This window comes from Carica papaya, chromosome 9 (genome assembly GCF_054855325.1).
Source record: "Carica papaya isolate Zhongbai chromosome 9, ASM5485532v1, whole genome shotgun sequence".
NCBI classification, from domain to species: domain Eukaryota; kingdom Viridiplantae; phylum Streptophyta; class Magnoliopsida; order Brassicales; family Caricaceae; genus Carica; species Carica papaya.
Window position 1 is genome coordinate 2,457,144 of NC_142317.1, and position 26,596 is coordinate 2,483,739.

The window sequence follows — 26,596 nt, forward strand, 5'->3', positions numbered from 1 at the left end:
TCAAATCGAAATTTTCGGCAATGATATCACTCAATTTCGATTATTATTACTCGAATATGCTTGAATGGCCCAACATTCTTAGACTCATATTGTCTTGAAATTTCATTATTGTCTTGGATTCTTGTCATATGAATTCCATCATCGTCTTCATTTCAATTCCCATTATTTTGTTGTTTGTCTTAGAAATTGTGAGTTGGATTCTTATATTCCACTCGTTAAGAAATTATTTTAAAGAAAATATTATTCATTAATAAATTAATTAGCAGACTTCACAAATTCATAAAAACAGAGACTGACTGGCTCAATTATTGCTCCCAAAACAGCGACGGTTAAGTGATTTACTAAGCCGCCGTCTCCGTCTCTGCAATCTTCCCGTCGGAAATCAAACCCGTTCCGGCGAACTTCTCCTCCATAATCCTCCCAAGCCGCTCACCCATTTCCGTCGTCAAATAATTCCGCCAGTCACCCACTTTACCTTTCCTAAAATACGCACTATTCGAATAAACCCCCGGCCGATCTTCCCTCTCCCGATCCCCGGTATTCGGCTCGGCACTCCTCAGTTTCTCAAAACTACAAAGCTCCACAACTTTCTCCACCACCCCTTCTTCCTCTTCCGCCGCCTCGAACGGGTATCCCATGAACTCCGCCAGTTTCTTCACGTACGGCAAACACTCTTTCCTCATATCCTCGTACTTAAGAAACAAGAATCTCTCCGGAAATTCCTGGGAAGCTTTCCAGTAATCCAGAACATGATCAAGGTAAGGTCCGTAAACAGAAATTCCTCTGCAAAACATGTCGAACGCCGACTCTAACCCTTCCAGCTCGCCGTCCGCGGACCTCTCCTTTTGAAGAAAAGTCCAGCAGGAGATGAACGTGTCCCGCGGGTCTCGCCATATGTAAACCATCTTGCAGGAAGAGTCGAGGATGGATTTCGGAAGGGAAGTAAAGGGTATATGAGTGGAGAACAGAGGATTTTTGGGATCAACAACTTGGGGCCAGTTGGGTAAATCGATCTCGATGTAAGGAACGAATTCATGCGGGTTCTTTTTGAGTAAAGGGTTATAAAGGTTGTCAGTGAAGCTAGCTCGGTTAACAATGGCGTAAGTTAGGGCCTTGAGCCAGGTGGTACCAGTTTTTGGGTAGCTGCAGACAATGATGTCGGTGGGGCGAGGGGTGAAGTTTTGTTGAGCGTACATGGCGCCTTCGAGCAGCGGCTGTTGCCACCAGAAGTCTTGGTACTGGTAAAGATACTCCGAGGTTCTCCATCCTTTGACTCTTGGGAGAGTCGAGATGATCTCTCTGTATTCCTTTTGTTTATCCGGGAAGCCATTAATGGCGGCGGGTTCTTGATTTTCTTGGGAATTATTATTGGCTATGGAGGGATTCATGATGGAGAGAAAGATTAAGCTATGGCAGATGGATAGGGTCAGGTCTTCTCCGATTCTATGTATGTATATATACTTGTAATTATGTATATGTGGTGTAAAATCAGAACTGCAGAAGCTGAAGTGCGGGCAAAACCGGTTTATAAAGAGGTGTCTGATCATCGGTAATTAACATATCTTCATAGAAATGGAAGTTATGTGGTGACTTCTAGAAGTGTAAAAATTATGAAAAATATGTGGAGGATGAAATTGAAAATAATTTTGAAAAAAATGGTAAAAATTTGAATTCGGGAGTATTTTTGAAAGAAAAATCAGAAATTGGGGGTCAAAATATAATTTTAAAAAAATGTACAACGTAGGACTGCGCAGCCAGCAATTCTGACGAATCAGAGCGCGCCGCATGGTAAAGCACGCTGACTCGGTGACGCACGGGAGACCACGTTGGTAATTCGCGTGCCCGCGATCGGACGGTTCGGATTTGTTTCCGCACGCGTGGATGGTCTGAATCCATTCTCTCCTTAGACGCGATCGGACAGTCGCGATTAAACATGATAAACAGTGTAAATTTATTTTCTCTTTAAATGCGATCGTACGGTTCAAATCAAATCGTGATGAACAGTACAGATTCATTTTCTCTTTAAACGCGATCGGATGGTCGAGATTAAACGCGATGGACAACTCAGATTAAAGGGAGGCGAGTATTAATATCTCACTTCATACCGAATCCTAACTCTAGCCGCCAGCCTCCCACCGGAGAAGAAGAACCAGTCACCGGAGAAGGGAGTCGACCACCGCTCCTCGCCGTGCCAGAGCCACCTCCGACTGTCAAAAAAAGTAAAAAAAATTTCGTTCACTCAAAATTTGATTTTGAACACCCCTATGGCCAAATCAGAATAAAAAACTGACGGATAAGCCGAAAACCGCAGGTAAAGCCCGGCGATGCTGCCGCAGGAAAAAATCAAAAACCACCTCTGATGAGACCCTTCCTGATTCCCGTTTTGTGTGATTTTTCCACCATTGTATTCATCATTCTGTTTTTCACAGGTTGACCGAAGAAAAATACTCAACCGCGAAGGTGAGCCAGTGGAGTCGCCGCATCGAAAAATTCCGTCACCGGTAAGTTTTTATTTTTTTACTTTTTCGGTCAATCGAGACCCCTTAACGTGTTTTCTCGCAACGATGAGTATAAAATCGGTCGAAAAAGGCTATTTCGAGGCAAACCGCGGCCGCGAGTGGCGATGCCTTCACTAGAATACGGTGGTACCGCCATGCCATATTTTAAAATTGGCCGAAAAAGAGTTTTAACACTAATTTTTTATTTTTTAGATTATTTCTAAGTACTTGAAGTGCGTTTTAATATCCAAATAAAAATTTAAGAATTCCAGATACCACCAGTAGGCGCAGCTAAAAGTTTAGTGTTTCAGATACCGATTCGGATAAGAATCCCTCACCATATTCCCTATTATGGAATTGAAGTCTAATTATAAATAAAACGGTATTTTGCTTAATTTAGAAAACCTTGATAATTAATTATAGGTTACTAATGGAGACGTAACCAGTTATTTATCATTATTTATCTTGTTTTAACTGATTGACTGATTTTACAATTTTAAATGCATAATAATACGCAGGAGTTGGTAAAATGATTCAATTGTGTTTCCTTGATGCATGTATTGCTTGTTTTGCGTGATTCACAATTAAATTGTGGAACTGAAAATTAAATGTAAACAAAAATTGCTTAATTAAGTGAATGAATGAATGGTAGTCTTATTGGATATCATGGGAGATGGTGGACAGACCATGTACATAAGGAACCCTACCGTAAACGTTACCTTATACCGGACGAGGTATCGAGAATTGGTACATTGGCGCTCGTACCAAACGGAGTATGGGGACGGTCCGTTTCACCCTCATACCGGACGAGATATTGAGGGATGATATTTTTGGCGCTCATACCGGATGGGGTATGGAGACGACCAGTTAGTTGACAATATTGAATAAGGGTTCACGCATAGTGGGACATCCCTATGGATCCCCATGGATATTAGTAATCAAATAAAAAGAAAAAGTGTTGTTCTGGTTAATTGAATATAAGATTATGATGTTGTTTGTATTATTACCTCTATAGGTCGGTTTTGAAAATCTCGCTACGGTAAATATGTAATAAATAATTTTATTTATGATAAACGAATTTACTTAAATTAAGAGTTCCCTTAGTTATTTTTATTATTTTTAACAACCTTCATTTCTGTATCGGTGATTAGTGTGACATTCTTACTGGGATAGTGTAACTCACTCTTTCATTAACCATTTCAGATTAAGAGAACCAAAATTCAGATCTCGATCCATAAGAGAGTTGCGAATAGGATGCCTAGTTGTTTACTTTTTATTTATTTATTTACTTTTTTGTTTGTTCTTTTATAAAGGTCATTCTCGTAGTTCTATCGGGTATTCTATATTATTGTGTAATGAATGTATATCATAACTTTATTATTTTGTTTTCACATTTAATTTATAATTTACCTCCTTTCAAATTACGAACTGTTACAAATTAATTTTTATTAAATAATATATATAACCATTTTTTGTATTTATTTACATAATAAAATTCTAGAGTCAAAATTGGTGTGCTATTAGGCGACCTATTTGCTTCCTATGTATATTAATTATTTAACTGAGCTTTATAAATATATATTTTCCAAATAAATTATTTACTGCAATAACTCCATGTGAAAGTTCTTAATTATGTTAGTAAAAAATAAAAATAAAAAAAGGATCTAGAAAAGTGTATTAAAAATTAATATATTCTTTAAAATTTTATATTTTATATTTTCTCAATCAAATTTACTATTAAATTTAACGTTGGTAATAATTTATTTATTTATTTTCTGATCTACTTTTAAGTAATAAATTTGTACCAAGAATCTTAGTAGCACTCTAAATCTTTTTTCCAATCTAATTAAGATTAGGTCACTAATACCATAATTAAAAGGTCCACCCTAGCTGTGAAATATTTGGACCCAGTTCATTATAAACATAATATATAATATATATATCACCATATTTTATAAATATGGTCTGCCAATAAAGTCTCTGTCTCTTTTTATCCACAGTCTGGCTGATGGTGCTCATACCTCTCTGTAGATTTTTGTTTGGTAGGCAATATGATCCACGTTTGTATTAGGTTGGTGGGTTTGATTAATTCATGTTTGTATCACTATTTTTTCCGAGGTAAATATAATTATATAATTTATAAAGCTTATAGAAAATTTAAATCTACGATATAATTAACAGTTTAAAGAAGATCTACAAAGACTTAATTGAAATTAAGCAAGTGAAAAGAAGATTTGTTTGTATGTAAATATTTAATGCTAAATGTTAGTGGAGATGAATAATGTATTTAAGAAAATCATGGATGAGATCTTTATCCAAGTGTTCGCAGATTGATTTTGTTGTTTTTTTGTACGGTGCCAGAAGATTTGGTTCCAGAACCAAGATGCTTCTTCATTCCATCTCACTTGGTAGTTGGACACGTTTTTATAAGACCAAAATCAATATATATATATATATATATGTATATTGTTATTTGAGTAAATTATAGTTTAATATATGCTTTACTTCTTTCTTAAATGTTCTGATTAATTTGTGTATCAATTAATTTGATTTCTAGGTGTTAAATACATTATGATTAAAAAAAAAAATTGAAAGCAAAGATTATATAGTGTAGATTGTTAGATTGAGTCCAAAAAATGTTATAAAAACTTAAAAAATCAATATAGGGTTTGAGAGTATATGGAATTCGAGAGAGGTAGAGAGTGCCTTTATGATACAAGTTAGTCTCACATAATATATTTAATCTGTCACTTTTGAGTAAGATAATCACTCGTCTAGTAAATTCATTCATGGACAATATAATCTCTTTGTCGATCATAGATGCAAATGCGTTAATACTATCATAGTCATTGGAGAACATATGCAGAAGTAAGAGAGTCAAACTTCGAGGATAAGTTTTGAGATATTCATATTCCAAGCTATCTTGAGTCCCTCCATAGTAGCAACAAATTTCAGTGTTCAAAGACGACTTTGGTCAGTATTACACATAAAGTTGACCAATTGTAACTCATGATTATCATGAATGAGATTGCTAGAAATAGCCCTACCACAGCTACTCAAGGTTGATCGTTCTATATTAAACTTGAGGTTAATCTGTAGGAAATGCCAATTGCCCGCCTTAGGGTTATGAAAACCACCACATATGTTAGGATCTTGAATACTTGTACCATGAGCAGTTCGTAACTCCATGGCCAAATTAATACGGTCCATGCTGGAAGGAGCTCTGAACATTTTGTATGTACCATGCATTAATCGTTTATATTCTTTAAATAAGCCAAGTGATGGTTGCAAACATAGATCTCTAGCTGACAATGCCATGATTACTAACTTCTCGTCGAATGTTTGGTTTGATCTATTTATCGAAAAGAAGAAAAAAAAAACATGTTAAGATATTTAGAATTAATTAAATTATTCCAAACTTAACTTGAGGTTAGATCATCCTTAAACGCATGCAAGAGGTTTTTGTTACTCTAATTTGCACCATGAACACTAGTTGTCTTGAGAGAGGTGTCTTTTATTTCTCTCTTCATTAGACATAAGGCAATTAGAAGCAAACAACCATAATAAATGCTTAACATGCTCAAGGACAGGAAGAGCTCAAATGGTCTTCTAATGACTACTAAGTCTAATATCGATTATATCGTTAAGATAGTTACAAGCAGTCTTCTAGTGACTACTAGGCCTATTATGATTATTATATAGTCATTTTACATATTTTACATAAATCTATTTTATTTTATTAGAGATACTATCATTTTTACTTCTATAGATATGAAAAATCTCTATACATACTATATGTGAGAAAAGCACAACAACTTCACCCGAATTCCATGAGCGATTAGGGTGAATATATGACTCAATTGTTCAATCCTATCCTTCGTATTAATTTGGCCAAACACGATGGAACTCAGGGGATAGTTCTAAGCTAGGTATATTTCCAAAACTTAATGGCATAACCATTCTCCATTTCCATCTAATCGTATGTTTAATGAGATTAAGATGTTTATTCAAATTCTTATATGTAGAAGAACTTCTATGAGGTGCCTCTGCAATATCGATCACATTAGTATTAGAAAAATATCTGCTTCAAGGATAGTAGCCAAAGATTCTTTCACTCCAATGATTAACCATAAGTTATTTCAACTTTTGTTCGATGAATCTAAATCTTATTTTCTTGAATAATAGTTTGATAACTAACTTCCTTCTCCATTGCTTTTAAAGATTAATTTTTTCCTCAACACTTAGCTAGATAACGGGGCATATGTTAAAGTGGAGGTCATCCGCTTTATCATTAGTAACTAGTGGTAGGGACAATAACCAACCTAATCCATTTGGCTCATCTAGTTCCATGGTGTCATCATCAAGATAAGAGCCAAATATTGGGAACTTTTTCTATTGTCAATTGAAGGTGATCAAGGGAGGTCATGGCCGAAAGCTCCATCCAAATTTCTGTATATTGTTCAAAGTATCAAATTTTTGTTAGACATAGTATAATTTATGTTATGTTACATGTCAAGAATATCATTTTAATTTTTGAATATATTAAATATTATTAATTATGTATATATATATATATATATAATGACACAGAATAACTATTGATATATGTAACCATGTCAATAACACACCACCCCACCTGACCCGATATGATTCAAACTATGGTGGTTAAAAGGAGTTCATTAGTTACAATATATATTACTTGTTTATATCTTTTAATAAAAATTTATACATTTTATTAATTAATATATGAATATTAGGTACAATATTTTAGTATTCTAATATGTACGGAGAGAACACATAAATCAACTCGAACCTACATCTTCAAATAGACAGATAGAAGAAGGACCAATAACTGAATTAAATATTAATGTGAATTAAACACACCTTCCTCCCTATATAACCTATCATTTAGCCATCTTAGATCAGCCATTAAGTTAATCTAATTTAATCTTTAATCTAAAATTAGATAATAAATTATATTGTTTTATAAAAGTTTATAATAAGATATAACAGTGAACATAGTACAGCTTAATCATCCCATATAAATATATAGATTCCATAAGCGTTTTAAATCTAGACAGTCTCAATTATACTTAAAAATTATTTGGAAAAGAAAAAAAACAAAATCTACAACAACAGAGAAGAAGACTAAAAGGCAATATCTTGGTTCAATTACAACATGATCCAAAATGAAGAGAGATTATTACAAGAATTGGTAAAGAACAAATAATTCTACAGTTTCCAATAGGGGATAAGGAGAAAAAACCATCAGTCAAAAATGAATCCCCCAGATCTTTCTCCTTCTAACATCTCAAACTTTCTAATGTATAAAAATCATTCTTTCTTTTTTAACACTATGATCAAAGAAAATATTTGGAAAAATCAAAATAAAAACTCCTAAAAAAGCCAAAATTTTCTACTTCTTACTCTACAATAATCCGCGATCATAAATAGTGTTTAAAAACAATGGCGATCGCATAAATTACGGGTAAAATCAAGAAGTAGCAAAAATTTTAACTTGTGACACAGTGTTGGAGATATGGGTGGCTTTGATTTAAGTATCTTTTCCATAGAGATTTATACCTGCCAATACCCAATTTCAGCCAAGGCTTCATGTTCCCATTGAAGTGAATAACTGCAGCACTCTCGATCAAACGGTTGTCAATGTTCACATCGTAGCCCAATCCTAAGACATGCCATCTCCGGTCAAGTGGTTCTGTGAGTCCGTAAAATGCTAGAAGACCAGCAGGAAGAGTTCCAAGCTTCCACAGTGTCCGATCAGTATTCTGCTCTTGCCAGTAATGATACCGTGCGGTCACGTTGGCTTTCCTCCATGTAATCAAATCAAAGACATTCATCCCAAATGCCCATCCACATGCCTGTGGGTCAAACTTTGAGCTAATGAGTGAGTTTGAGAAATTGAGATACTTGTAATATCGATGGAATGCTTCAAGGCATGTTTCCACCGCTCCATTCACGTTACCATGCAAATCCAGCGAAAAAAGTGGTGTCAGATCCTTCTGAACCACAACATCATCATCGAGAAATACTATCTTCTCTAGCTGTGGATAGATTTCAGGGATATAAAACCGAAGGTGATTCAACAAAGACAAATACTTTGGGTTCCGCAATTTTGGTTCAACCTTCAAATCTTGATTCTCCCCAAAATAGTAATCCTGCGAACCTGTGTCAAGGAGCTGCTTCACAATGGGAGAATACGAAGCATTCAACCAAGAAAATTCCTCTATGTTCTGCACTTCCACAATAGATCCTTTGAAGTCGTTACTAAGGAACCACGCCTGCATAGCTCCATAGCTGACTTCACTGGTGACAATATGGAAGACAATCTGTTTTGGATGATCAGCATTGGAGATGGTAGAGTTTACAACAACTGAAGTAGCCAGTATGTTATCCGAAAAGATACAGAAATGGTAGAGATTGTTGTCCACTAGTCGAGGAGAGTTTTTTTTCTCATCTGCCAGTTCATGTAAGGGAAGCTTCCTGTGCCAATCAGCGGTGAGCTTAACCATTAAGCAATTGAGACTCTTTGGTAGTTCTTCAGCCACCATTTGTCCAAACACTGTACTCTGAAAAGTTGCTGCATTTGCACGCTCTTCAAGGGCTTGAATATGAGATTTCATCGTCATTATGGTGGTAGCAATGTCATAATGTGCATCTTGTGCTTTATATATTAGAGATGACAGGCTACTTATTATTGGCCGTGCTTCATCTAGCGTAATAGGCTGTCCTCTCATGGCTGCTTTTGAAAGCAAAAGCTGGCAACTTCTAATCTTTGTGCTCAGTTCCCAAGCAAGGTGAAGGTTGTTGTGCTCCTTGGCAATGATAACATAAGCCTTGGCAAGTGTCATTTGCTCCGCCAACTGTCTAGAAAACGAGGTGACACTCAGTATCTCTTCGGTAAAATTTAAACGCTCGGGAACAACATTCTCCACTCTTGCATTTTTCTCCTGGCAAAGGAGGAAAAGACTAATCAACTCTCCAAATGATTGAAAACAACAACCAACCAACCATTCAAACCACATGTTAGTCAATACAGCATTTTAAATATGCATGACAAGCAATCATTAATTAAACAATGCCCAATGAAGGAATCTTTACTTATAAAAGAGAATAAGGGGAAATAGACAAGCCTTTAAGAAGGTCCATCAATACCAGAACTTCCCAACAAACTTCTAGCAGCTGCAATATAACGCAAACAATCATGGATGATAATTTCAAAGCATGACATTACCCCTGTACAACAATGTTGTAACTCACTTTTCCTTGCTTTTCATTGATTCCAAATAGTGCCTAGGACAGACCAAACCACTGATATATTTGATAATCTCTCGTTCAAACTAATATACACTATTGTCCAATTCATTCTGATCAGTGGTAATATATCAATCAGTTAGGAAATGGTAGTAGTCAATAGCAATAGTACTAAACTATCAGCTATTGTTCGCAAGAAAGTTTATGTTGTAGATCACATTAAGAGGGATGCCAGTGGTGACAGTGCAACAGTTGATATAATAATGGTAGGAATATGACAAAATCTACCACTTATTGATTGTTAAGAATAATTCAACATATTGATGTAACTTTCACGTCAAGTAATTATTCGACATATTTAGCTAGGATTTTCATGATGACACCAATATTAAACACACAACTGGCCGACACAGTTACGAAAATATAACAACTTCATTAAATGTAGTTAGAGGATGCTGTTTTAATATAACGCTCTGATAATCAATGATGATCCATATCAGCTATTTAAACATCAGATAATCAAGACAGCCAACAGTCAGAGAGAAGCTGTTAATCTAATCTCTATGCATAGCCTATCATACAAATTCTTCCATCATTTTTTGAGCAGCTTCTCAATAATTTTTAGAACAGAGTTCATCCTGCAATTTAATCTTAGAGTGTCAGAAAATGAGAAACATGAAGAGTAACAAAATGAGGAAATATTGCCAAGTTTCTCCTATATGTGTCAAAGAATATCACTCACCCATCAATAATCGTCAATCAAAACGGGGAAACAATAATGGAAAAAGCATTCATTTGATAAGGAAAATAAATAACATTTTTAGCTTAAGTTGTGGATAGGAGACATGAAATAAGAGTTCTATCCAGACTCCAGAACATTCAGATGAAACAGAGTTTCATATTAAGAGTGCAGCATGCAAATATATACAAAACACACATGAAAAAACTCGGTGCGAAATAATTTAAATGATAAAATATCCTGAAATAAAGTCAATGGTTGGAAAAGTTTATAATGAAGCATTATTACTGGATTTACAGATAGAATCCTACATATCTAGTTATAATTCTTCTTAAGACACGAGGACCTCAAGGTCTATCACTCCTAGCCTTATGATCGGTGAAGTATTCTAAAGGAGAAACTGAAGAAAATAAATTCTAAGGTGCATTTCGCCTGCATATTTAATTATAGCAAATACAATTCATGAAAGAAGATTTATTTGAATTTATACTTTTATAACTTTTGCAACATTTGATTACATGATTTCCCCCTGACAAAAATGGGTCTTCTAATCTTCCTCTAATCAATCTACAACACAGAACAATGAGAACATATAATCCATAGATACCAATGAAAGCCATAAAAAAGTCCAGCAGAGTCTCAAGATAAACAACAATCAATATAACCCACAATGCGAGAACTCTAATCATCCCTGTCTTTCATTTAACCCGACCTCTCACCTCTCCACATTAACTCCACTAGATGACATGCTACCTAATATTTGAGTCTTGCTTCTCTATCCAATGCTTTTGCTTCAGCAACTAGCACCAATGTTCCTTAATTTTGCAGGTCTCAGACTCATTTATTTTTTTGGGGGATCAACTTGTTTTAACTGTCCAAATAGATGTGCAAATTAAACAAGGGTATTTTCATCTGCTTAATTATCGACTTATGCAAACAAACATTTCAAAACACTCGAATTTTCACAAGCCTTTTATACGCTATGAAGTACTAAACCTCAGTCTCCAAAAGACCAAACAGACTGGCTTGCCATCTAAACACAAGTATGGATTATAACATAAAATGATGAAAAAGTTTCAACATATAAAACAGTAGGGATCACAGCAGAGGAATTCAATCAAATCCCATTTCCAGAATTGAAGGAATTTTGCCCTTAAAACCCTAAGATCTACTTATAAAATTGTATGATTTAAGATCATAGTTAACTTCACTTGATGCAGTACGACAACTAACATAATCAAAGAATAGTCTCCATTAACCACAAAATGGCATATTTAATACATATGTACATATACATATACATATACATATGTATATACAAACATCAAACTTAAGCTCAACGTAAGTAACAAAACATTCGGGCGTTTGATGTAAACGGCAAGAAAGTGATATATGTTACTAATCAATCCATTTAAGCAAGAAAACACCGTTGTTATTTAAGTCAAATAAACCAAACGTCCATAGGCTTTACCAGCAGCGGGTGGTCAATCCGATCTTCCTGGTGATTATGGTGAACCACGAACAAGACCAGCCCCGCAACAGAGAAGGAGCCAAGAAGAAACCAGATCCAATGCGAGAATCTCCTTCGAACCGGGCGCCGATAGTCGGCCGCCCGCCTCCCCATCTTTCGTCGATATCCGCTCCACAATTCTCACCACCGAATCAAGATTCGGCCGCGACCCATCTCCCAGATTCGATCAAAAAAAGGAACGAAACAAAAACGCGAACAGATATCGCATCGGTCGGCAATCACCAAGGGAATCCTTCGGCGAAACCGATATATATGCTATAGAGCTTATTACGTAACAAAGGCAGCCGCCAATGAGGAATTGGAAGGCAATGAAAGTGATGTGATCTGGGTATTTGTTATTTGTGAGTATAGAGTGTTTGTATATATGTGTATGTACTTGTGAATAACAGTTGTGCAAGTAGAGAGTAAATATTTTAACCAAAGAGTGGTGTTGTCTTTTCTGGATCTTTGATTATATGAAACGATGTATTCATTCAGCCTGGTTTTCTTCATCCTCAAGAGAAACAACCAAGACGGAAGTAGAAAACAAAGAAAACCCAAACCCCCCCAAAAAAAAAAAAACACGTGGAAGCATGTGATTGGTTTGTTATAAATCCCAATATCTTTTTTTTTCTTTTTTCTTTTTTTTTTGTTCAATTTATTACCATAATCTCCCTTCCAATTTTACGAATTATGTAAATGGGTAATTTAAATTTTAAATCTTTTTGTTACAATTTTAAAGAATTTCTTAATTTTTCAAACAACATCTGCACGGATGATAAATTCTTAAAAGCAAAAGAAAATTTAATGTTGCATAATTAAATTTTTTTATAAAAAAAAATAATATTATAAAATAAAAAACTAATAATTAATGCAAATCTACAAAATTACAATATAAAATCATTGATGATTTATTTGAACATGGTCTGTCATTTTATTTTCCCTGTTTGGACGGCAATTTTTACTTGGTCTCCTCTGTTTGGGTATATACAGACTAGCCTATATTTATTTATTTATTTATTGTGTCGGTCTATCCAATATTTATATACCCTAAAGTATAATGGGTCCTTTTTATTTTTTATGGGTAATATTGGGTACTTTTTGCCTTTGCATAATAAAGAGAATAACGAGTCCCATTCATGCCGAAGTCTTAAGAATAAATGCACAGCAGCTTCGGCTGTAAGTTCAAATTGAACTTACAGTAAATACTTCTCTCTTTGAATTTTTTAATTCGTTATAATTATTTAAATTTATATATTATAATTCATAAAAAATTAATTTATAAACAATATAATCACTGTTAATTTATAATATATATATTATAAAAAGTTACTAGAGGGATGTTGTCAATAAATTTTGAATTCATTACAGATTAGTAGTAGTTATAGGGCCAACATAAATATATAGGAGCCCACTTAGGTTCAAAAAAGGGCCACATAATTATCTGTAAAATGGGCCCCGGAGATTATGTGGGCCGTGGAGATTGTTTATTGTCTTCAGTTTACTTTGGTCTGTGGCTTAAGATAAATATATATATATATTTTTTTTAAATAGAAAAAAATTAAATTAAATTTTTAATTCATTATATTCATTTTAAATAAATAATAATAATTTTCATATAATTTTTATTTCGTAAAATATATGTATACAAAAAAAGATATGTTCGTTAATATATATATATATATTGTAATATACTTCTTAAAAGGGAATTAATAATAATTTTAGGAAGAGATAATTACTAAGTTCATAATTAATTTAACCATAAAATTATTTTTTATATTTAAAGGTGTGTTTGAATGATTTTTAAAATGGTTCATTAATATATGGTATTGTATAATAAGAACAGAATATGTAATGTTAAAATTATACCATGTTGAGAAAGATTGTAGTAATAACAATTATTTTTATTTAAATTGATATAATGAAATAATTGTATATTTAATTAAATTATTTATTTTGTATTTATCTTATTGTATGTAATAATAATTGAAAAAATAAAAAATATATATAATTAAATATATTATATATATATGTATATATGTAATTAAATATACAAATATATGTATATATATAATTAAATTAAAAATAAATTTGTAACGACCCCAGAATTTTAAAAAAAAATAAATTATAAATTAAGTGCGGAAGCGAAATAATTAGTTAAGGTTTACATTCATTATACAATAAGTTAAAGTAATAAATAATACTAGTATGAATTACCTTTTTGAAGGAAATACAAAAAATTAAGAAAATAAACGGAAAATAAATAAAACTGGTATTCTACTCGCAACTCTCTTGTGGATCGGACTCTAGATCCGGATCCTCTTGATATGAAATTATTAATAAATGAATGAGTTACACTAGTTCAGTAAAAATATCACGCTACTCACCGATACATAAATGAATGTTGGATAGAAAAATCAAAACAACTAATAGAGCTATTAATTAAGCAAATTCATTTGTCATAAACAAAATCGTTTACCGTCTACTTACCGTAACGAGATTTACAAAAATAATATGTAAAGTCAATAACATAATACATATCGTTGTTTCATATGCAATTGATTAGAACAACAATTTTATCATTTATCAGCTTACTGGTATCCATGAAGTTTCATAGGGATGTTCCCACAATGCGTGAATCATTTTCTTTAACATTTTTAATTAACGGGCCGTCCTCATACCTCATCCGGTATGAGCACCAAACTACTAAACCTCAATACTCCGTCTGGTATGAGGGTGAAATAAGTCGTCCTCATATCTCGTTCGGTATGAGCGTTAAATTACCAAGTCTTGATACCCCGTCCAGTATGAGGCAACATTCACGGTAGGGTTCCCTATGTACCTGATCCGTCCACTATCTTTTAGGATATCCAGTAAGGCTATCGTTTCATCTATTCACTTAATCACACAATTTTCTATTTTTTTTTAATCTCCATTTTTTCAATTCAATCGTAAACACATAAAACAAATAATATATGCATTCAAAACTATAAAATCGATTAATTAAATACTATCATGCATTCAAACTATAAAATCAATCAACAGAATCAACAGTAGATAATTTTTTGTTATGACTCCATTAGTAACCTGTAATTAATTATGAATATTTTCTAAATTGCACAAAATACCGTATTATTGCTAATTTGACTTCAATTCTATAACAGATAATAGAGTAAGGAATTCTTACTCAATTCGATACTTGAAAAACTAAACTTGTTGACTGGCCTACTGGCGGTCCTCAGATTCTCTGAATTTTTATTTAGAGTTTAAAACGCGCTACGAGTACCTATAAATACTCTCAAAAAACCTAAAATTAGTGTCATCACCCCTTTTTGGCCAATTCTGAAATTCCAGCATGGCGCCGCCACTGGCTCACCTTTGCAGTTGGGTGTTTTACTTTGGTCAACCTATAGAGAAAGAAATGGTAATTATAATGGTGAAAGAATTACGTAGAACGGGAATCGAAAATGACATCATCAAAGGCAGTTTTTGTAATTTCTCACGACAGTGGTGCCGGGCTTTGCCCGCAGTTTTCGGTCAATCTGCCAGTCTTTTTGCTCCGATTTGGCCATGAAGGTGTTTAAAATTGAATTCCGAGCAAAATTTTTTTTAACCTCTTTTGGCGGTCGGAAGTGGCTCCAACACGACGACGGGTGGCGGTGGCTTCCTTCCCACCGGGGGGGGTCTAGCGGCTAGGGTTAAAGTTTGGTGTGAAGAGAGTTATTTATATTCGTCCTTTTTTAATCTGGATCGTCCATCGCATTTGATCTGGACCATCCGATTACGATTAAATAAGAGTGAATATGAACCGTTCATCGCGATCTGATCTGAACCGTCCGATCGTATCTGGGGATGAAATATATTCGGACCGTCCATGCGTGCGGGAGCGAATCTGGACTATCCTGTAATACCCCAAAATTCTAAAGGAAATAAATTATAAATTAAGTGCGGAAGCGAAATAATTAGTTAGGATTTACATTCCTTACACAATAACTTAAAGTACTAAATAGTGCTACAAGAATTACTCTTTTAAAGGAAATACAAAAAAATTAAAGAAATAAACAGAAAATGGATAAAACTGGCATCATACTCGCAACCCTCTTGTGGATCGGGTTCTGGATCCTATTCTTTTTTATCTGAAATGGTCAAATAAGAATGAACTACACTAGTTCAGTAAGAATATCACGCTACTTACCGATACAGAAATGAAGGTCGGTATAAAAATCAAACAACTAATTGAGCTTTTAATTAAGCAAATTCATTTATCACAAACCAAATCTTTTACCATCTACTTACCGTAGCGAGATTTTCAAAACAATTTATAGAGACAATAACATAACACATATTAAGATTTCATATGTATTGATTGTAATAATAATTTTATCCTTTATCAGCATATTGGTATCTATGGGGGTTCATAAGGATGTCCCCACAATGCATGAATCATTTCCTTTAACATTACCAATTAACGAGTCGTCCCCATATCATGTCTGGCATGAGTGTCAAACTACTAAATTTTAATACTCCGTCCAGTGTGAGGGCGAAATGGGTCGTCCTCATACCTCATCCGGTATGAGTGTCAAATTACCAAGCTTTGATGCCCCGTCCGATATGAGGCAACGTTTACAGTAGGGTTTCCTATGTACCCGGTTCGTCCACCATCTCCCATAATATTTAGTAAGGTTGTCATTTCATCCATTCACTTAATCACACAATTTTTCATTTTTCTTTAATCTCTATTTTTCCAATTTAACCGTAAACACATAAAATAAACAATACATACATTCAAAATTATAAAATCGATCAATCAGATACTATTATGCATTCAAACTGTAAAATCAATCAACAGAATCAACAGTGAATAATTTTCAGTTCTGCCTCCATTAGCAACTTGTAATTAATTATGGATATTTTTAAAATTACACAAACATCCTATTATTGTTAATTTAACTTCAATTTCATAATAGAGAATAGGGTGAGAGATTCTTACTCAATTCAATGCTTGAAAAGCTGAACTTGTTGATGGCGCCTACTGGTGGTTCCCAAGTTCCCTCAATTTTTCTTCGGAGATTAAAACGTGCTATAAATACCTACAAATATCCCAAAAAAATCCAAAAACAGTGTCAGGACCCCTTTTTGGCCAATTCTGAAATTCTGGCACGGTGGCTCCGTCGTGTTTCGGTGCAGTGCTGCCACCCATGGTAGCGATTTGCCTCGGGTCGGCTGTTTTTAGTCGTTTTTGACCGGTTTTGTATCAGTCCTTGTAAGAAAACACATTAAGGGGGCTTAGTTGGCCCAAAAAAATAAAAAATCGAAACTCACCGGCAGCAGGGTCCTCCGATACAGCAACTCCACCGGCTTACTTTTGTGGTTGGGTGTTTTGCTTCAGTCAACATGTAGATAAGGAAATACCGATTACAACGGTAGAAAAATTACGTAGAACGGGAATTGAGAAGGGCCTTATCGGAGAAAGTTTTTGTAATTTTTTCCAGCATCGCTGTTGGACTTTACCTGCAGTTTTCGGCCAATTCACTGGTCCTTTTACTCCGATTTTGGCCATAAGGATGTTTAACATTGAAGTTCAAGAAAATAAGAAAAATTTTCACCTCTTTTGGTGGTCGGAAGTGGCTTTGGCGTGGCAGCGGGTGGTGGCAGCTTCTTTCCCACCTATAACGGTCCCGGAAATTAAAAGAAAATGTATAAATTTATTCTAAGTGCAGAAGCGAAATAAAATAGATTATGATTAACATCCCTTACACAATAATCAAAACGAATTAAACGTATGAAATAATAAACTAACTAAAAGAAATATTATGAATGAATACTATAAGGAAAACTAATAAACTCTTAGGCCTCTACTCGCCGTCTTCCTGCAGAACGGGCTCGGGAACTAAGTCTTCTTGATCTGAAATAGTTAAGTAAGAAATGAGCTACACTAGCTCAGAAAAAACATCACACTATCTCACTGTCACATAAGTAAAGGTTGGTAGAAAACAAAAACGACCAATTGAGCATAATTTATAACAAACTCATTTATCAATAATAAAACCCTTTACTGTCCACTTACCTCGTTAAGATTCATGAAAATAATTTATAAAAACAATTACATCATAAACATCATAAGATCACACACACTCTGTAACATAACACATATCATGCTTTTGTATTTCAATCATCAGATAATAAATTTTATCTTTTATCAGCCTACTAGTATCCATGGGGATCCATAAGGGGTCCCCGTTACACGTGAACCATTCACATTGATAACTTAATTCTAGGGTCATCCCCATACCCCGTCCGGTATGGGCGCCAAAACACATAAAGTCTCTATACCCCGTCCGATATGAGAGACCACGTTTCTGGTAGTGTTCCCTATGGACTCGGTCCGTCTACCATCTCTCACGATATCTGGTTAGGCTGTCGGCATTATCCATTTATCAATTCACATACTTTTTTCTATTTTTTCTTAATCTCAATTATCCAATCAAATATAAATACGTAAACTAGTAATGGACACCAAACAAGGCAACACAACATCGGGTTCACAATAATTCAAACCATAATAAATGAAACCGTAATTCATGCATATGAAATTATAGAATAAACACATCAAGCACCATACTGCATTCAAAACTGTAAAATAAATCAAACAACACCTGACTGAAAAATACATCAGATTCGGGTTCCATTAGCAATCTTAATTAATTATACATATCTATTAATTCATAAAATAACGTTTTATTATTTATTAAACTTTAATGCTGTGATACGAAATAGGGTGAGAGATTCTTACTTGTTTCGGAGTCTGAAATCGGGTTCTCACTGCGCCTACGGATAGTCCCTAGATTCCCTGAATTTTTTCTCTGGAAACTGAAACACACTTCCGGTACCTGTACATGTCCCCAAAAAACCCTAAATCAGACCCAAGGCCTTTTTGACCAATTTTGAAATTCCGGCACGGCGGCTCCGACATGCTCCGGCGACAGCGCCGTTGCCCACAGCGGCGATCCACCTCGAGTTGGTCGTTTCCAATCATTTTCGGCCGAATTCGGCCAAACTTGCATTGGTTCCTATGATAAAACACCCCTAGGGCCCTCGGTGGGCCAAAAAATTCCAGAAAACCGAGACTTACAGGCGGCGAAGCTCTCGGGTGCGGCGGCTCCTCCGACGCGAGTTGCGATTTGGTGTTTTACTCTAGTCAACCTGTGGAGAAAAGGACGGTGGTCACAGTGGTATAAAAATTACATCGAACGGGAACCGAAAGGGTCTCATCGGAGGTAAAAACTGAGAAAACCCGCAGCGGCGCTGCTAGACTTCAGCGGTGTTTTCCAGTCAATTGGTAGGTGGTTTGGCTCCGATTTGACCACAGGGAGGTTCAGCATCGAAAAAGGAGCCAATGGGAGAAATTTTATCTTGTTTGGCGGTCGAAAAATCCTCCGGTGCGACGGCAGGTGGCAGCGGCCGGTTCCTCCGATGGCTGGGTTGTCTTCTCCAGCGAGGGTTCTGGCGGTTAGGGTTTGGGGTTGGGTGTGGATGCGATTATTTATAACATTTCCATTTTAATCTGAGCCGTCCATCGTGATTTAATCTGGGCCGTCCGATCGCGATTAAATTAGAAATAAATCTGGACCGTTCATCGCGATGCGATCTGGGTCATCCGTGCGTCATCAAATCTGGGTCGTTCCGCACGCGTGAGATCTGGGCCATCCACGTGCACTTTTGATCTGGGTCGTCCGTGTGCGCGGGAACAGATCTAGGCCGTCCTATCGCACGCACGCAGATCGCCCCACGTGTCTCCGTCCTGTGTGGCTTCCTGCGTCAGCGTCCCTGCCACGCACCGTGTCCTGGTTGGCCGGGGCCGTTGACCGGGCTGCTGACATGGCTGCTGACATGACACTATTTTTCTAACTTGCGTTTTGACTCCCGATTTTCGATTTTCTTTTCAAAAACACCCCCAGAATCCAAATTTTCATTCTTTTTTTCCAAAATCAATTTTAATTAAATCCCAAAAATAATTTTACCCCATTTTATTATTATTATTATTATTATTTCTATTAAATTAAATTAAATTAAATTAAAACCTTATAAATTAATTTTTAAAATAAAACAAAATTAGACAAAATTATAATAAAATTAAAATAAAATAAAAGAAGAATTTTGGGTGTTACACCAGCGGCTGCATCTTCTTCTCCGGCGGGGGGGGTTGTTTCTGGTGGCTAAGGTTAAGGTTTGGTGTGAAGAGAGTTATTCATATCTGTCTCCAATTAATTTGAGCCGTCCATCGCATTTGATCTGTATCGTCCGATCGCGATTAAATAAGGAGTGAATTTGAACTATTCATCGCGATCTGATCTGAGTTATCTAATCATGTTTAAATAGGAAGTAGATCTGAACTGTTAATTGCATTTAATCTGACCACCCGATTGCGTTTGGGGGGAGAACGCATCCGGACCGTCCATGCGCACGGGAGTGAATCTGAGCAGTTTGATTGCGGGTACGCGGATCGCCCGCGTGACACCACGTCAACATCTGTTGCCATGCAGCGCGTTTTGGTTCGTCGGGGTTGCTGACTGGACATCTTACATGGCACAACTTTTCTAAATTGTATTTTGACCACCAGTTTTCGATTTTTCTTTTAAAAATATACTTAAAACCCAAATTTTCATAATTTTTTCCCAAAATTGTTTTCAATTTCATTCTCCATCAAATTTTCTTTATTTTTAAATTAAATTAAATTTAAAAAATTTAAAAATTATATTTATAAATTAATTTAAATTACATTAAAATTAATTTGGGTATTACACGTCCAATCGCCGCGTGGCACCACGTCAGCGTCCCTTTATCACGCGACATGTTCTGGTTTGTCGAGGTTGTTGACTGGACATCCTATGTGGTACAACTTTTTTAAATTACGTTTTAACCCTCAATTTCTGATTTTTCTTTCAAAAATATATCTGGAACTCAAATTTTCACCTATTTTGTCTAAAATTGTTTTCAATTCCATCATCTACCTATTTTTCTTCATTTTTACATTAAATCAAAATTAAAAAATTAAAAACTATATTTATAAATTAATTTAAATTACATTAAAATTAATTTAGATATTACAAAATTATTAAAATAAAATATAGGTAGAAGACTCTACAATAAATTATAAAATAGAATTTTTTTGATTAGTTTTAAAAATTTGGGAGATTTGTATATAATGCAATATAAATATAATATATAAAATTTTCAGTAAAATGTATAATCTATAACTAGTATATAACTTTATTTTTATAAATTACCCATTAATATATAATCATATTTTATGATTATATAATCATTAAATATAATTGATATAATTAATTAAGTATTAAGTGGACGCAAAAAAAATATTTAACTAAATTGTAGAAGACGATGAGAAAGATGACGTGATTACAGTCTTACTTTTTCCTCCTATTTTTTGTGTTAGACGAAATTACGAATAACTTCTGCCTCTCAAAATTTGAGGAATCTTTCTCTCTCTTCCTCAGCTTTCTCAAATCGGGAACTAGCCGCTCAAACTCGAAAACCCCCGAGCGCTGAAGGCCAGAAAATCTTAGGTCTTTACCTTTCTTCTCTTTCACTTTTTAACGTTCAACTCTGAATTCTCAATCTAACTCTTTTGGTTGGCGAGAGACTCCTGTTTTATGTCAATTTGAAACTGAACATTTTAGTTACTCATAGGTTGTTCGTTGCGTTGGGATGTTGAAACGTAATAAATTTCTTTTAGCAGCTGGCTTAAGTTGGCTATTTAGCTTGGTTTCATGAATTATGAGCTCGCGTAGAATGATTTCTTTTCTTTTTTTATTTTTATTTTTGCTGTGATCTTCCTCAAATTTCCGAGCAACCAACCGAACAAGAATTTTTCTTTCTTCTTTAGCTTTTATTTAGGAATTGGATTTGCATACTTTTGGCTAGGAAGTCTTGTTCATGCTGTTGCAAAGGCGGTATTAAGTCATTGGAAATTCAAACCAGTGTGCAATTGATGCATAAACACATTACTCTCTCGTGTCTTTTTAATAGTCTGGCGTTTGTGTGATTGATGTAGTTCTAGTGACATTTCTGTTGAGAAATTTCGTTAATACAGTGCGTGGGTTGAAATATAGATTAGAGTTCTAGCTTCCCAGATAAGAAGATATGCAATAAACCTGGAAGACCTTGTAAACAAGAGAGTCCTTGCAAAATAGGAGCTAGGAATCAATGAAGTTTCAAGGGCTAGGTGAGGACTATTTACTTTAAACAGCCCTGAAGACCAAGTCACTAAAGATTGGCTGCTAAAAGGAAAATGCAGAAATAGATATTTTAAGTCGAGTAATATTCTTGTGAAATGAATGTTGGTTTCTAAATATGGTTGTTTGTTGTAATAGGTGTTGTTGCTTGTTTGAAGGCACCTTAATAAGGAAGCTTGAAAGGATTAGTAAGCCTGGTAAAGTGTTACAAGAACGTATTGTCTAACAATGCTGCTGTTTGGTGTAGTAGTATTTTTTTTTTTCCTTTATTTTCTGTTGCATCGCTTTGGTTTGATCAGGAGGAAGAAATATTTTGGGTAGAAAAGAGTGGGGTTTTGCTCGAGTTCAAATATATATTGCACAAACATTTTGGGGTTATGAGTTTCTTTCCTTGGTCATCGAGCAATGTCTTGTTTCAGATCTTGAGTGCATACACAAGTGGTCCCATAGTTGAATCCAGATGCTACCTGAGGGTTATAGTTTGGACGTACTATTTTTCTTATATCAGTTAGAAGTGTTGGAAGTATTGGACAAATGGATACTAGTTATGGAAGGTTCTTTTCCAGGGAATCAATTTGGGTTTTGTTTGAATTGTTAAGTGCAAAGGAAATGCTGCTGATTTGTTTGGGAACTTAAATGGTATTCAAGCGAAAATCATCAAATCACTCTGAAGCAGATTCCTACTATGGTTTCTCAAAGTAATTTTGCTCCCGTTTGAGAAAATATAAATTGAACTTAGTAGTCCAGAAAGATTTGAGATTAAGCCTGGGATCATATCTGGTGAAAATAGTTGGAACATATCTCTCTCTCGGTTTTTTTTAAATGTCTTTCAATAGAGAAATGTAGAAACAGGATTAAATTAGCTCTCCCCAACCAGTTTGGAGTCGAGGCTTAACGGAGTCAATTTGACTCATTGATTCATTTTCATGCAATTTTCTCATAGTAATGTGGTTTTCTATTTTTGGACTTAAAAGATCTTATGAAGTCATTTTGATACTCATTTTCTTCTTGGGAATTCTAGACATGTTAAAATGGTTTTATTGGGATTTTTTCTTCTTTCTAATCTTTAAATCTGAATATTGAATCCACAGGGCTAAATTGAGAAAGCGAGAGAGATATATATATATATATATAGAGAGAGAGAGAGAGAGAGAGAGAGAGAAAGAGAGAGAGGGTGGCGAAATGGTAATGGCTAGACAATCTGAGAAATTTTCTGCAGACTTTTTGATGGGAGGTGTGGCAGCAATAGTATCAAGGAGTGCAGCAGCACCAATTGAGAGAGTGAAGCTTCTGTTGCAAAATCAGGGAGAAATGATTAAGAGAGGACAACTCTCAAGACCTTACTTGGGTGTCGGTGATTGCTTTAGAAGGGTCTGCAAAGAGGATGGTATGTTGTCTTTCTGGAGAGGTAACCAGGCCAATGTCATACGGTATTTCCCTACTCAGGTACTTTTTATTCCTTCAAACACTCTTCTTGCTCTTGATACATATAAAATTTCCATGAACTTGTGGAGCTATGGGGTCAAGTGGCTTAGTTATAACCTAATTTATAATCTTCCCTTGCCAGATTGTCTGATAACCTCCTATTTGTCTGTACATTATCTGGTTGCTACTGCCGCATTGCAAATATTTCATTGAAAAGAAAGGAATATCTCAGACTAGGTAAAGGCTCAAGCAACTGTGGTCTGTATTAAGAACCTTTCTTTCTGATGACTCAATAAAAGAAAGAAAAGCTACATTCCCTTTGATTGGCTAAGGTTTTGATAAGCATAAATTGTGTTACTCCAAGATCAAATATATGTTTTATCTGTAAAACATTGTGGAAGAAATTACTTTAGTGTGCTTAAAGTGAGAAATTTTCCTTCATTTTTGATATCATCCTCAAATGTTCCAGTGGAAAGCATTGGGTTCGCTATTCAACCTTAGTGTCATAGTGGTTGTGAATATGATTGCTGGTTGCTTTTGCTGGGGTTTATTTCATAGAATGATCTCCTCGGCTGGGCTGATACAATTGTAATGGGTTTTTTTTTCCTGTTATCATGAGTTTGGGTTATATTGAGTGTTTGGTGACAGAAAATTATTTCTTCCATCAATAAAGGAAAGAAAAGAAAGTTCCTTCTTTGTTAGCTGGCACAGGTAGGCCACTAAAGGGAAACATGTATGGGTTTGACTTAAAAGATTATGCTTGCCGATTTATTTGGTGTACCTATGAGATGTTGACAACTAATGACCTTAACCAGCTGGGTAAAACACATACAAGGAGGAAGTTTAGAAATTTTCTCATGCAGTTTGTGGAACAGAATGTGGTCTGAAATTTTGGAACATAAGTCTTGCAGATAAAATTAAGAGATCTTAATATCTTGTCTGCTTACTCCTCAGTGGGACCAAAGGTAGGAAAACCCAAGGCTTTTAGGTTTGAAACTGCCACAATGCACATAATGATTTGGATGCTGACTGATGTAGATGAGGTAGGCTTCATGGAGCTAAGCTATCTGTAACTTCTATTGTATAGCCAACTAGAAATCTGACCTTGTTCTGTAATTCATTCTGCGCAGGTTTTATTTTCTAATCTTTTTGTCTTCCGTTGCATTTGCACCTATGCAAGATCTTTCTAGCCTTGAACCTATTTTGTAATTTTGTCTGAGTTCTTGGTTTTTTTTTTATGGACTTCCATGGGGTATTTTGTTTGCTCAATGTCATTTGGTTTGGATGCATTCTAGATCAATCTCATAAAACTCTTTTTGGTTGATTTAAATACTGGAAGAGGCTAGTTTCTCCAATCTTAGATCTGTGACATTCTGGAGATATGAAACCCCTTTTTTTTGGAGTGGATGTGGACATGAGGTGTCAGTCAGAGTCCCTTGGGAACTTAGTTTCCCCTGAATTATATAGTGTCAGTTTTGGTCACTTGCTTTTTTTGTTCAATAATGGGCACTTGTATGTATTAATTCTGGAATTTGCAATTCATATTCTCGTCTTACATATTTTTTCTACTATAATTTTTTGATTTTCCTTAGGCTTTCAACTTTGCATTTAAAGGTTACTTCAAGAACCTTCTTGGACGTTCAAAAGAGAAAGATGGTTACATAAAGTGGTTTGCTGGTAATGTGGCTTCGGGAAGTGCGGCTGGAGCAACTACTTCACTGTTCCTGTATCATTTGGATTATGCCCGCACACGGTTGGGCACCGATGCAAGGGAGTGCCGTGTGAATGGTCAACGCCAGTTTAAAGGGCTGCTAGATGTATACAGTAAAACCTTGTCTACTGATGGCGCAGTTGGCCTTTATCGGGGATTTGGAGTTTCAATCATGGGAATCACTCTTTATCGAGGCCTGTACTTTGGTATATATGACAGCATGAAGCCCATTATTTTGGTGGGCTCCTTAGAGGTAATTGTTTCTATCTTCTATCTCTGTGAATCTATTGCAGCATTTCAGCCTGCAGCCTGTAGCCTTGGGACATGAACTATAGATGTTTATCCAGATATTTTATGTTCTAGATTTGGAACACCTGCCCCCTGACAGATGGTCTATACTTTACCAAAAGATATTTGAATCAGATACACTTGAAAATTACTTTACGTTTCAATCACTGGCATATACTCTTGGTCAATTTTGTGGAAGCATTTATGACTTATTACACTAGTTTGCAGGCGTACTGCAGACGACCTTAACGAGAGTACTTTAAAGTCTCTTTTCCTAATGATTGTCCAGCCTTGGTATTAAAACCTCTCTGTTAAACTGTTGTCACTTTTTGCCAGGGAAATTTCTTTGCTAGCTTTCTGTTGGGTTGGAGCATAACTACTGTCTCAGGACTTTGTGCTTACCCCTTTGATACTCTGCGGAGGAGAATGATGCTTACATCTGGACAACCTGAAAAGTATCGTAGTGCTAGACATGCATTTCTTGAGATCATCCGTGTTGAAGGTTTTTCAGCACTTTTCCGAGGAGTTACTGCAAATATGCTTCTTGGTGTTGCAGGAGCTGGAGTGCTTGCAGGGTATGATCAGCTGCACCGAATTGCATCCACACAAGGCTACATCTCTGAGCCCAATCGAGCAGTAGCTAATTGAGCATTGGATGACAAAAAATTTATGAAACATCATACTGTAGTTGTAGCATGTACATCAAATTTTAGTCTACCATTGTAAATTTCTGAAAGAAAATGTCAATTTGTTGCTTCCTTGTCCAAGATTTAACTGTCTGGAAGCAAAATAAGATTAAAGGCTTTGATGTGTATATATGTACAGATACAATTGTGAACTGTTCTTTTGTCCATTGGACTAGAAATTTTTATGCTTTTGTATTGATTTGATTTACTCCAG

At 35.3% G+C, this 26,596-nt stretch overlaps 3 protein-coding genes across 5 annotated transcripts; 1 reads left to right on the plus strand and 2 right to left on the minus strand.

Moving 5' to 3' along the window:
* Nucleotides 1-223: 223 nt before the first annotated feature.
* On the minus strand, nucleotides 224-1,510 carry LOC110823544 (cytosolic sulfotransferase 16-like). Its single transcript, XM_022053940.2, has one exon. The coding sequence runs from the start codon at nucleotides 1,386-1,388 to the stop codon at nucleotides 342-344; it is 1,047 nt and encodes a 348-aa protein (XP_021909632.2). The 5' UTR covers nucleotides 1,389-1,510; the 3' UTR covers nucleotides 224-341.
* A 6,137-nt stretch (nucleotides 1,511-7,647) lies between these two features.
* On the minus strand, nucleotides 7,648-12,547 carry GAUT11 (galacturonosyltransferase 11). The gene is made up of 2 exons (XM_088211486.1): nucleotides 11,981-12,547; nucleotides 7,648-9,466 (listed from the first exon to the last, which is right to left on the minus strand). The coding sequence occupies exons 1-2, from the start codon at nucleotides 12,131-12,133 to the stop codon at nucleotides 8,012-8,014; spliced, it is 1,608 nt and encodes a 535-aa protein (XP_088067612.1). The 5' UTR covers nucleotides 12,134-12,547; the 3' UTR covers nucleotides 7,648-8,011.
* An 8,898-nt stretch (nucleotides 12,548-21,445) lies between these two features.
* ER-ANT1 (endoplasmic reticulum-adenine nucleotide transporter 1) lies at nucleotides 21,446-26,586 on the plus strand. 3 transcript variants are annotated; one of them, XM_022053417.2, is made up of 4 exons: nucleotides 21,446-21,603; nucleotides 23,364-23,718; nucleotides 25,290-25,661; nucleotides 26,033-26,586. In XM_022053417.2, the coding sequence occupies exons 2-4, from the start codon at nucleotides 23,455-23,457 to the stop codon at nucleotides 26,342-26,344; spliced, it is 948 nt and encodes a 315-aa protein (XP_021909109.1). In that variant the 5' UTR covers nucleotides 21,446-21,603; nucleotides 23,364-23,454; the 3' UTR covers nucleotides 26,345-26,586. The 3 variants fall into 3 exon arrangements, with proteins under 3 accessions (XP_021909109.1, XP_088068068.1, XP_021909110.1); XM_022053418.2 differs by lacking the exon at nucleotides 21,446-21,603 and adding an exon at nucleotides 23,840-23,934 and having other exon boundaries at nucleotides 23,548-23,718; nucleotides 25,312-25,661; XM_088211942.1 differs by lacking the exon at nucleotides 21,446-21,603 and having other exon boundaries at nucleotides 21,612-23,718.
* Nucleotides 26,587-26,596: the final 10 nt, after the last annotated feature.